This window comes from Contarinia nasturtii, unplaced genomic scaffold (genome assembly GCF_009176525.2).
Source record: "Contarinia nasturtii isolate CC-2019 unplaced genomic scaffold, AAFC_CNas_1.1 Cnas_scaffold_745, whole genome shotgun sequence".
Lineage (NCBI taxonomy): Eukaryota > Metazoa > Arthropoda > Insecta > Diptera > Cecidomyiidae > Contarinia > Contarinia nasturtii.
Genome location: NW_022198093.1, coordinates 838,208 through 850,978, shown reverse-complemented (window position 1 = coordinate 850,978; position 12,771 = coordinate 838,208). Strand labels below are relative to the sequence as shown.

The 12,771-nt window shown below is 32.6% G+C and overlaps 3 protein-coding genes across 7 annotated transcripts; all 3 read right to left on the bottom strand.

Moving 5' to 3' along the window:
* Nucleotides 1-361: 361 nt before the first annotated feature.
* LOC116341656 lies at nucleotides 362-1,545 on the bottom strand. The gene is made up of 6 exons (XM_031768853.1): nucleotides 1,410-1,545; nucleotides 1,260-1,331; nucleotides 1,156-1,170; nucleotides 866-889; nucleotides 683-775; nucleotides 362-623 (listed from the first exon to the last, which is right to left on the bottom strand). Exons 1-6 carry the CDS (start codon nucleotides 1,484-1,486, stop codon nucleotides 536-538), a joined length of 369 nt encoding a protein of 122 aa, XP_031624713.1. The 5' UTR covers nucleotides 1,487-1,545; the 3' UTR covers nucleotides 362-535.
* A 209-nt stretch (nucleotides 1,546-1,754) lies between these two features.
* On the bottom strand, nucleotides 1,755-10,855 carry LOC116341558 (serine/threonine-protein kinase 11-interacting protein). 5 transcript variants are annotated; one of them, XM_031768702.1, is made up of 10 exons: nucleotides 10,154-10,855; nucleotides 8,331-9,317; nucleotides 8,052-8,265; nucleotides 7,504-7,958; nucleotides 6,881-7,439; nucleotides 6,676-6,804; nucleotides 4,761-4,802; nucleotides 3,553-4,326; nucleotides 2,998-3,471; nucleotides 1,755-2,932 (listed from the first exon to the last, which is right to left on the bottom strand). In XM_031768702.1, exons 2-10 carry the CDS (start codon nucleotides 9,255-9,257, stop codon nucleotides 2,478-2,480), a joined length of 4,029 nt encoding a protein of 1,342 aa, XP_031624562.1. In that variant the 5' UTR covers nucleotides 9,258-9,317; nucleotides 10,154-10,855; the 3' UTR covers nucleotides 1,755-2,477. The 5 variants fall into 5 exon arrangements, with proteins under 5 accessions (XP_031624562.1, XP_031624559.1, XP_031624561.1 ...); XM_031768699.1 differs by lacking the exon at nucleotides 10,154-10,855 and adding an exon at nucleotides 9,999-10,135; XM_031768701.1 differs by lacking the exons at nucleotides 4,761-4,802; nucleotides 10,154-10,855 and adding an exon at nucleotides 9,999-10,135.
* Nucleotides 10,856-11,031: 176 nt separating this feature from the next.
* LOC116341559 (transmembrane protein 138) lies at nucleotides 11,032-12,521 on the bottom strand. The gene is made up of 5 exons (XM_031768705.1): nucleotides 12,220-12,521; nucleotides 12,076-12,137; nucleotides 11,945-12,017; nucleotides 11,711-11,885; nucleotides 11,032-11,625 (listed from the first exon to the last, which is right to left on the bottom strand). Exons 1-5 carry the CDS (start codon nucleotides 12,289-12,291, stop codon nucleotides 11,519-11,521), a joined length of 489 nt encoding a protein of 162 aa, XP_031624565.1. The 5' UTR covers nucleotides 12,292-12,521; the 3' UTR covers nucleotides 11,032-11,518.
* Nucleotides 12,522-12,771: the final 250 nt, after the last annotated feature.

The following is a 12,771-nucleotide window of genomic DNA, read 5'->3' as shown; positions in this document are numbered from 1 at the left end:
TGAATACCTTCAGTAGTCACGAAAACCAAGAGATATAAAATATAGTCATGACTATCCTCTATAGTCACGATATGGTGCATTTAAAGTAACCGTGACTATCTTCTATAGTCATGAATAAAACAATTAGAATAAGTTTTCTAGCACAAATTTTGTATATAATCCACGACAATGTTTGAATAAAGTTCAATGTTTGAATAATAATTTTGTGAGAGTAATTTCCCAAATTAAAGATTCAAAACATCTCCACACATGAATTTTAATAATTTGGAAATATGTATATCATATATTTTTTAAAAAGCAATTAGTTTACACTCGCTTAAACGTACAAAACAGATCTAATTTGCGTCATTTGAAAACATTCTTTTCATCTTGTTAGTATTTCATCTTACGCATGTAAGATAGTTATTTATTTCATTTTGCAGAATTGTAACATTTTTCAAATTAAAATGACAAATTGATAATTTCCAAATACATCAGGTTGTATTATTGGATTATTGGATTTATACGGGGAGTATACTTGGTCTGCTTCATCAGATTACTTCTTCTTCTTCTTCACATTTCCTTTACTATCTAAGCCCACCGCAGCCTGGATTTGATCTCTAAATGAGCGGGGTGTAATATGTCTGTGAATGAAAAGCTTCGATAATTTTTGTTCAGAGATTTGAATGAAAACAATACCTACTTCCAATCTTTCTTCACAGCTCGAATGAGTTCTGCTCTATCTTCTCCGTCCGAATTGCGCATCATCTCTAAGACTAGTTCATTTGTTCCACGACTACAGATTTATTGGTTCAAGTAATAAATCGTTAAAAAAAATTAAATGTTTAAAGAATACCACGAAATACTCAAATATAAAAGATCTTACACTATTGCATCTCTTTCCTGCTGTCTGTTAATCATAAGCATTAAGTTGTTAAGGTATTCATAAATAATTTGATGTGAAAATACACAAATAAATATATTCTCCAAGTATCGATTCTGATCAATTTCCAAAAAAATTCAACGTTTTCGTTTTGCACACACAGCTCTTTTGACTATAGATAGACAGTTTTTGTGTGCAAAACTTACACGTTGGACTTTTTTTTTTACCGAAATTAAGCAGAATGGAATTGAATTTAGTATTGCTCCACCACCTGGTGACACATTTTTACTTACTCCCTTCGGTTTCTCCTGAAATATGGATAAATTTAATATTTTCTTAATTAAGATACTTTTCTAAAAAAATATTAATAATTATAATTGTAAGTGTATCAACATACATTCTGTTGAATTGCTCTGTCAAATTATCCACATCTTCGGCATGAGCTGATGAGCCCGCACCGGAAGGACCTCTAAAATATTCATGTGTTGAAGTTAATAAAGTTATTTTAAATATATTTTTTGCCGTAGCCACGTATTCCAATACTTACACTTCACTACATTTTGACAACGTTGAAATTGACAAAACGATTAATGCGATTGCCAAAAGTCTTCGAAGATATAACATTTTGATAAACTTTGAAGTTTATATTTCAGAGATGAAATCTCAAAATAAATTGATCCTCTTCAATTTCGCTTTCCTATTTATACAAAAAAAATTCGCTATCGAAAATTAAAGTTATTTGTGTCAAATGATAACATGCGGTAAGAAATTGAAGAAAAAGAGAAAATAAATAGAAGATATTATAACACATTGCAACTGTTTATTTAAAAAAAAATTATCACTTTCGAAAATTCGTATATCAAATAAAAGTCGTAAGTAAAAAACACGAAAGTGTGTACCAAGGGGACATCCTTTAAATTTGACTTTATTTCATCAATTATTTATTTCATCCATAAATTTTAACATTAAAAAATGATTTCACATTGTCAAAAAATGCCGGAATTCAATTTAAATGTCTGACATATCAGATGATGCGTTTATTTACATATTTAACGATTTTTTATAACGTAGACAATCTTCTTCAATTTACATTTATAAACGACATTAAATACTTTTAAAGAAGAACCAAAACGCGTGGCGATTTCTTTTTATTTTCAGTTCTTCTTTTTACAAACAATTGCCATCACATTGCTGTTGTTCGTTGCAAGTCGACAACTGAAATAATAACTCGAATACGATTTATTTTTTTAACTTCTCTTAGATTTCTAGATCATTCGTACACATTTTTTAAAGGTACACGGTAAGATGTGAATCTTTTTGTTCAGAAAATTTAAATCGGGTCTAAATATTGTAGGTTAAGTCTCTGGAACCGGGCCGACGGAAACTAAACCTTATCGTCAACATATAATTGAATTTTTCCGTTAGCTTGCTTGATAACAAATCATGATTCATGAAAAAATGACAGATCTAATTTTTAAGGAAAATTTTACATTGAAAATGTTTTTTTTTTGCTTGTGCGAGCAATAGCAAACAAATAATACAGGTCAAAGTTGGATTCTTTAGATAACAAATGTTTATGAATGAATACAATAATTTTAATGATATTGTTGGATTTTTAATTCGCTAAAGGCACTTTGAAAATTTTTTCCCATGACGTGGCCATCGTTTCGAATGTGTTTTGTAAACAAGAGCTGGTTTCGAATTTACATTCCCACGTCTCCTTTATATCGTTTACATCATCCAAAAAGCTAATTGCAAATGTTGTCTCATCGATGTTCTCAACGTCCACCAAATCCGTCATTAACTGTACTCGGGCCACTTCAATTCGGGCGTGATCCATTTTTTCAACGAGCCATCCATACTTTGGTGTTGTCACATATAAATTCGAATCGGTCAAGATGAATGCGGCGGTTTCGTATACGGTGCTGACATCATTATGATCAATAATTTTACAGTAATTCAAAATTGTAAACATTTTAAGTTGTACGTTATTGGTGATTTGAAGCAGCTTTTGTGATACGCGCTCGGAGATTTGGTATTCAAGATCGCAGTATACAGGCAAAGGATTGTCTGTGGAAGAACAAAAAAAAATCGTATTAAATCAAGTCATTTGTCGGTCGTGCAATAGAACTTACTCGCAAAAAATAGAAGTAAACTGTCTGTTCGCATGATATCTTGTAGAAAGAAATGAATATGTCCAAAATGTTTGATGGTGAATGTAATGCCGACCTTCCACGGAAGTACTCGAATCTGTTCGACTCGATTTATAGTACCAAATGCATCTCGTTTCACCCATTTCGTGACATCGTCTGATTCTTTGCCGATAATATTCAAAACATACCACTTTGTGGTTGACATTAAAAATATGGCCGGTTGAAGTTTTGCATCTGGATCATTATTTGCTGTGTCATTGAACAAACATCCTTTCACAAGCCATTTCAAATGTTCATTGTCATCTTCGAAGATGTGTTGATACAAATACAGTTTCAATCGATGATCGGCTTGATCAAATTCTTTGTATGAAAATTTGAATTTTTCACACGGTGGCGCTTCCAATTTGGATCCTTTTGTGGTTCGTGCCATTAAAATATTTGTTGAATTGAATAGACCTATATTGGGTGTGAGAAAGTAAAAAAATGCAATTCAATTTGCCTTTATTCTGCATAAAAGAAAAAGGAAAAATTTCTTACCGCCAAACATATTCGAAATCATTGACGTTTCTTCGAGTTTGCTAGTATCTGTTTCCTTTTTTTCAATTTCGGGTATATGAACTTGCTCCTGTTCGACAGGCGTCATAGTTGATGTCATAATATTTGATATTGTCGTCTCTTCTGTTGCCTTACTGTCGGCCGCTTGATGCTCATACGCCGTACATACACTATCTGTTACCGATCCCGATGAGCTACTCTCTGTCAAATTCATGCATGTCAACATTGGTTTTTTTGGCTTCAACAATGTTTCATTGACTTCGATTTTTTCATGATCGGAGTTTGCGTTGTGTGTCTCATTCGCTTGTGTAATTCTAACCTGATCGACGGAATCAACGCTTGGATCTGGTTCATCTAAAATTTCTTCAATATCACTATTACTTGTCGATTTTATAAGCAAATCGAGCGATGGTGAATGACAATCCAAACCATCGTTCGATTTATTAAATTGATGTTGATGTTGTTGTAGATATAATTGCGTTTGTAATAGATAACGTGAATCTTCCGATTGTTTTCGGCTCGATTGTCGACTGAAACGTTCCAATACTTCGATACTACTAATGCTTGGATTGCTTAAAATTTCCACATCACTTTCGGTTGCTGCACCAAAACGAGATGATAAATAGATGTCTAAGTCATTTGTGTGTTCACAATTAGTTGTGCTGCCGATCAATGATTGATTCGAATCGAATGAACTTTGAGAATAATTCGATAATTTCGATTGTGATAAACTCTCATTAAATGAACTAGCCGAATCTATTAGTGTTTTTTTTTTTTTGTTATAGAGTATTTATTTTGGAACGTAACAGAAACACGATGATTGGCGGAATTTAGAGAGATTTAATTGATCCGTAGCGAAAGGGAAAGAAGAAGAACAAATAAAAAAAATATCGTCAATATTAATTTTGGTCATTTGTTGTATGATTCCTAACTTATCCTAAATTCATAAAAACGCCATATATTTGCATTTTTGTCATAGAAAGTTTGCAAAATAAAAAACACCGGCACAAAAGCAACCAACATAAATATGCATAGAAAATGCCTTTCGAAGACACTAAAATTGCTACTAAGTCAAAACTATTTTAAAAAATGCCCAATTAAAACCAAAAAAAAAAAAACAATGTGCATGGTAAAAGCCAACTAACTTGTAAATAAATTTAAAACTAAAATTTACGACCAAAAAATCTTACTTTCAATCTGATCAGTTTTGCTATCGTTTTTTTCATTCAATCCTAATGGTTTAGTAGATTGATTCCCAACCATTTTAGATCGCGGTGTTTTCAATTAATCGCATATGTGATATAATTTTATAGATATTATTAAATCGGTTATTATTTTCAATGATTAGTAGCTATAAATAAGAAATTGCTTGGATTTTTTTTTGAGTGACACTCAACACTGCTTTTGGTCATTGACTGGAAATTCACGCAATGGGGTTTAATCATAATACAATAGAATGAAAAAATGTGGTATTTTTAATTCACTTTTGGTAGATTTAATATAAAATCAACCAACAACGAATTAAATTTACCATTTTTGACATCTCTGAGGCATATTTTTCAAAAGTGACTATTTGTTGAATAAGTTTTATCAACTGCTTCATTACATTTACCAACTTTTCGAAACCACAGATGACGCTAGCGCATGAATTTGGTGAATGTAATGAGGCAATTGGTAAAACTTATTCAACAAATAGTCACTTTTGAAATTAGTCTCTGTGCATTGATTTTGTATGACCGCCAAAGAGAGACGAGTTTGAAGGTGTTCAACCTTTTTTAAACTTCCAATCTTGTTGAATCTCATGCCAAATCAGAGGGGTGGTATGCGCGTTCACCTGCGACATTTTCAGTCAATGTCCAAAATCAGTGCTAAGTCAAACTCTGTGCAAAATTATGTAATCGTTTAATGTGAGAAATGCGATGTGTGCACTGTTTTTGGTGAGCAATTAAAGGTCCAACTAAATTCGAAGTCTTCTTACTATTTCTGGATTGTGATTAATATCAATTTTTGGTATGAATTCATTTTTTTTTTCAATTTCGAACATTTACACACAAAAAAATTTGCGGTAAAATTTAATGCAAATGCGGTTAAAATTTAGACATTTGGATACTTCTGTATTAGAATTTGCCGCAATTTACCGCATTCATACGAAAATGACCGCACACGTATAAGAGTCAAAATCAAACATTCAGTCTTAAGCGTGTGCGGTCATTTTTGTATGAATGCGGTAAATTGCGGTGAATTCTAATACAGACAAATGCTGAAATTTTACCGCATTACCTTTAAATTTAACCACACACTTCTCATTAACCGCATTTGCATTAAATTTTACCGCAAATTTTTTTGTGTGTAGTCATTTTTATTGAATCACATTTATTGCACATCATTTCTGTGAATCAACAATAATTTTATCAAAAGAAATTGACTTGGCTATTTTTTTTTGTTGATGAGTATGCATCGAAATTTAATCAAAAGACTTTTTTTGGATCGTACTCATATTTCATAGAATCATAGATTCGAAGTTAGTACAAAATAGAATATGATTCAAAATTGCTGAATCATTACTGTGTTTTTTTTTTTAGCTTTTATCGATATGAACTGAATGTGAAAATAAGTTGAATCATATACGTTAATGGGAAAAATTACTTTTTTTAATCCAATACCAATTTTGCATGTGGTTAAATAGGTGAGACCCGTTGATATGATCTTATGATTGGCATGTGCACCGTGGATATTACTTAATTTGCAAGCACATAAGCTGTTTTGATCGCTGGATTATAAATTTAATTGGTGGTGTTTATCTTATTTAATTCGAATATGAGCCGTGATTCAGAAATGTTCACAAAATATAAACCAAACGCATGCATATACTAATATGTTCCCTTTGAATACATTTCGAATGACAACTAGGCTAACAATGTAACCAAAATATTTTTATTTATGCACATAAATTCGATAAATCCTTATGATTTATTCAGATTATGTTTTCACAACAATTTAATGTCAATTAATGTCTATGAAAATGTATTTGCCGGGAGTAATGTCTTGTTTAAGCTAAATGTGTACAAAATTAAAATGAAATGTGTATTTGAATGTTGGTCTTACCGATGCTGCTGTGTGAATTCGATTTATCCAGTGTAACCTGTTCCGAACGTTTGGACGTTGGTGATGATTGAGTGTCTTTCATCTCAATCACATACGTACTTCCGCACTCTGGACATTTCACATCTTTTCCTATGCAATGACAACGACATAAAATATTTAACACGTGTTTTCATTCACAAATTCAAATGTTGAATGGTCGATTTACCATTTTTCCGTTGTAGTTTCTCCTGTGAAAATTGCAAAGCACAGTTGGCACATCGGAATATCAGCATCAGATCGGATAGTGGTCGTTGTGATAAAATATTTCGTAGAAAATCGTCCAATTTTTTTCCTTCGCCTTTTTCCATTTTATAGGTGCGTTCACGTTTATCTCGTTTGATTGTATCGAAACGAATGCGTATCACATCGGTGCTGATATGTTCACAACTCTCCAACATGGTCATTTTCCATTTGTTTATTGTTTTACTTGTCAGCGAATTTTTTTCGCGAATACTTTGTTCAGATACAATTAAAAATAGATCAATTTGATTTGTCTCGTTGATGACGAGATAAATCGTTTCATTTTCTTCCGAATCCGACGGTGATTCAGGTTCATTGGTCGTTGACGATGGATATAAATTCCTCAAATCTTCATCGTAACTTATTGTTGATTTGAACATTGTTTTCTCCATCGATGATGTATCGTCTGCATTTTTATGGGTTTTCTGTTCACTATTTTCAACACTCTTGAAATCACTCGTTGATGTAACAGGCGACTGGAATTGCTGTTTGAAACAAAAAAAAAAGTTTATTTTCTTTGTAGAGATTTTGATATTTGAATGAATTTACCTCAATTGGTGAGTGAGCAAAGTCAGCATGATTCAATTGTGCTTGAACTGGTGTTGATGTTCGATCTCGATTTATCGGAGACGTATTTTCGAATCCAAAGAGATTTTCTAATCGTTCTTCCGTCGTTTGGATTGATTGTTTTACTGGTGCTTGGTTGGGAGTAATGCCCATTACATCTTGCACCTTTGATGCTCCCTTGCTGTGTAACCATTCGTCACCGTATTCGTTACGCAATTCTTCGATTTGTTGTTTTGTCTTTAAGTGCTCTCGGCATCTCATTTCGTCAATATTCGCCGATGTCGGTATCGGTTTGTCTTGTTTTGGTGGTTTTGATTTTACGATAACTTCGACACCATCGTCGTTATCGTCGTCAGCAATCAATGCAGGTCTTACTTTTATTTTTTTCTGTGTTGATGAGCTTATTTGTGATGTGCTCAACTCATTTGGTAGATCAACTGCAAAGAAACAAAAATATATTAGAATTGTTGGCTTTGAATGTGTGTTTGAATGCAATTGGAATGCAGTTCGAATGATATAGAAGTACAAACCTGTGCTGCCCATGCTATTTTCCAGTTGAAAACTTCGAAACGACCCAATGCTACTAGCTGGTGTCATATCATTTTGTCTACTTGCCGGCGTAGAAAAGCCACTTGAACGTTTTGGCTTTGTTGCTCTATGTTTTATCGACCAATTGTTGAAGCTCTGATAGTATCCGACTAAACTCTTTTCATGTTTATTCAACGGTTGTGAGTCTAAAATAAACTATAAACGAAAAACAGCGATAAATCCCATAATTTATTCATTAAATTCACTTTACCACCATTTACCTTAACACTTGCAACATTTTTGTGTAAATATTTGCACGTTTCTTCCCTGTAATGTGGATGATGCGATATTGGATTGCCGTGCAAAGTGAGTTGTTGCAAAGCAATTAATTGTCCCAGTGGTTCGAGTGCTGCGTGATCCAAAATGCAATTGTCCGCCAAATTAAGTTCGTTGAGTGCTTCAAGTTTTGGTAAACCGCTTAAATTCTCGATAAAATTATTCATCAAAATGAGCGATTGTAGTCGACGGGACGCGATACTTTGTGGTATATGTGACAGATTATTGAAGCTTAAATTTAATTTTTTCAAATTTGGTAGCCATTTAATGGCATCAACACTGTGTATTTGATTATGACTAAGATTCAACTGTTGTAAATTCGATACAAATTCCAGTGAACAGTCGATTGTTTTTAGGCAATTATATGAAAAATCGGCCATTTTCAATTCATTCCATAAAAAACCGTTTGCATTATCGCCACCACAATGGCTAACAATTGATTGTATGCTATTTATACTTTTCGAACAGATTAGCTCTTGTAAATGTGCACGTAACCGTTGGATGCCAACTATTTGTTCGATGGGAATTTTTTGTATTTCCAAACGTTTTAAATTTCGAAATTTTTTTATATCAATATCACCATCGAATGGCTCTTCTGTGGGTATGGCAACTAAACATAAAATTTGAGCTTTTTGCACAAAATCATAGATGATTTGCAAATCACGGAACACTTCTGATTTGGCATTGTTTGGCTTGAGCACCTGAAATGTGTTTGGTGTGCACGTTTCATTTGGATCCGTAATCAATGTGAATGAATCATTCAGTGCGCGCAACAATTGACCGGTCAATGTTATTTTATATTCCGAACTGAGCACTTTATCACCATTATCACGTAGCAATTTTGCCAAACGCGTTATTTGACGTGGATCCATGTTGTTGTTTCTCTTTTTCGCGATGTTTTTTTGTGTTGCTCCTTTGTAATCGGCACGTTTCTACAAAAATCAAAAAAAGGAAGTTAATGTCGTTCTATTTGGATTTTTTTTTTATAAAATAGACAATTAGGACGTTCATCCCATGACTTAATCATATTATGATCACGACAGAGTCGAGTGTATAAAACTGCGCTGCACAAACTCATCTCTGTCTATTCACTATTTGTATGTCATTTTATGGTGAGTCGTTATAGCGTTTGTTTACAAACACTTTTTCACACATCATGAATAACCGACACACATATGTGTAAATACGTCACCATTCGTAATCGATTTGAATGGACCCATTTCACGTTTATCACCACAAAATGTCTTTACTTCTTTTACGATTTTGTGAGATGTATGCCATCTATTTTTGTAATTGTTAGCCACAATACGCCTCGATACGATGACAAGATTATTTCCAGTCAATTGTAAAAATGTTCACATCACGTAATGCAAACGAATGTGTGTACGTAATTTCGATTTCAACTACAGAATAATGTTGGCACACATAGACACATCAATATATTGCCTCGACTCTGTTGGCCCAGCGCACAATCTTCCGTGAGAATGTTTAATCGAATAAAATAGGAAAAAACGACAAGGTATGAAAATTTCACACAACAAAAAACGTATATGAACGCGAATGAACTTGATAAACTGAAGCAAAAAAAAGGTAATTTTTTCGGAAGAACCTACAATTCCAATGTGATTCATTCAATTGATGCAATAATATCGACAAATTTCACTTGAACGCCCAAAAATGCGATTACTTTTTTATTATTTATGCTATTTGAGCTTGAGCTGTGTATCTCCGTACTTCGTCCCTAGCAAATTACGACTGATTCACTTACATTAGCAGTTTCTCTCTTCCGTCACACCACACAATTACAGTTTGCACGTCAATTGCTACAGCGTAAATCAAATTATAAAAATGTGGATTCTCGATTCTTTTTTTTTTCAATCGTTATCCGCATTCAATATTTATGTGAAAATATAGAGAATATACATTGAATTCGTTCCAGTACACTATTTACAAATTCGTTTCGTTTGAATGCAAAACAACCATCAATTATTGCTTCAATTCAATAATTTACACATTTATGCCGTAGTTTCGTTAAATTTCGTTTTATTTTGCGAACGATTTTTTTTCTTTTCGTTCATTCAATATGATTACAACATTTGGACACAACTTATAGATAAATATTTAAAGAGAAATAGACGAAAAAATTAAAATAAAGAAAACTGCACTATAAACTATGACTTATATTTTTTTTTGTTATTCTTTCAGTGTCAAGTTATGTACGAGTGTGCGTATATTAACTTTTTTTTATTTGTTCGTTCATTACGCTTCTCATTCATGCAGTGTGTGTTTGTTGTGTGTCGACGATGTTTTGATCTCTGTCTGTTGTGTATGGCTACCAAACTCGTACCAAATATATGTATAATACATCGTTTGAAATGTCAAACATATGATATACGTTTCATTGAAATATTCCATATACACAGGGGGCACCACCTTACAATTGATGCAAGTGCGCAGCAATAACATTCAAAAGCAAAAATTTTTTAAAAGAATGTAAACAAAACATTGAATATAAATTAAAGGTACAGTAAATTCGATGTAAAATTGAGTTTGGAAATATTTTCATTATATTTTACATCGAATGAACCGAAGATGAAGAAATTTATTCAATTGAAGCATTGAAACGAGTAAAAAAAATACCACATACACTTTTCTATTTGGCCTATTTATTGTTGAATATGTTTAGCCAAAAAATATTTATTTCATTCAAATCGAATAATTGCTTTGTATTTGTTTTTTGTTCACTTCCAGTAAATATCAGAGTCGAAAATATGCTTTTATCTCAGTTGTAATTGCATACCATCTACATTTTTATACAATTGAATTTGCGTTGAATATTATTTAAAGCAATTTATCCTTCTTATGCTATATCCTTTTGTTTAACTCTATCAGTGGGTTCGAAAAGGTTTTTTTTCAGTTTGACTTCTTCAGTTGTGATACACCTTCTTCAGCAAAATAACCATACGAATCAAATCCTGAAACTTTATTGCAGACAGGTGCCTTTTACAAAATCAACAGTTTTCTTACGAACTCGGCGATAGATTTAAAACGGACTTAATTAATTATAAATAAAGGAAATAGGACTAACAAAATCACATGAAAAAAAAAGTTAATTGGTTTAGAAAAAAGGTGTTTATCGAATGGCCAAAAACTCTGACACCCAATCAAGATTCTCGTAAAACCGTGGGTCGCTCATTTTTAGGGCAGCTCTTTTGTAGGTGTAATAATAAAATGCTGAAACTGAAATCGAATTTAAAAAATTAGTTTTTTTCTTTAAATTTTGACTTTGTTCATGAAAAAATTCGCGACAAATCAAATTTCATACAGATTCTCTGAATGATAAATAAAGTTGTAAGTGATGTGGACCAATCATGTCGGTTGGGAGTTTTGTGATGATCGATAATAATCCAGATATGATGTGACAAGGTCAAGATGAAATATATGCCCAACACTATGAGAGAAGTACGGAATTTGCTGTAGAGTAGTTCAGCGAGACCAGCCTAAAAGCGTCAATGCATTGATTAATAACTCTGTTTATTTTAAATATAATTTTGCATACTTGAAACACATATGTCGAGTAGAGACTGAACAGGAGAACAGTAAAGGCGAGCACCAAACAAATGTCTTGCAAACTGTAAAAAAACACACTCATTTAAAACATTGTTGGAATTTGATGGTCGCATCACTTACAGAAAGAGAAAAATTACTGTCGATTTACGGTCGCGAGCGAGGTAAGAAAAACTATTTATCGCCTAAAAAACATAAAAATACACAATGAATTTGATTTTCCTGTTTGATGGAAATTTACGCGCCTCTTCAACACGTATGACGTACCAAATCAATGACCAGTATCAAACACTGAAAAAATAAAACTACTGCAAATCGTCGAGTCGATAGTTTAATCATGTTTCTTTGCAAACTTAATTTCGGAGTACAATCAATGACAATTTATTGAAAATTAAAAATTAATGGAATTTAACTAAAAATGTTTAGCAAATGGGTTCATGGCTTTTGATTTGATATTTTGAAAAGAATTTTCTCTACTTCGTATGATATGTAGGTAGAAGAGGAAGTTTTACGTCAATTTTCGGTGATTCCAATAACAAGACTCCCTCCCACATAGAAACCAACATGAAAAAAATGGGGAAAAAGGATATATTTCATGCACTTGCGCCGTTTGCATCGTTTCGTATACTGAAATCCTGAAAAAAGAGAAAAATTATGACATTTCTGATGATTCAAATACAACGTAAAATCGATCTTCGTCAACAGTGAATGTTTTTTTAAAAAAATTAATGCAAAATACCGTTATTTAAAGCATAATTTCGCCCAACAGATTATGCCATTTAAAAAAAAATGATTGAATAGTTGTATTTTCAACGGTAC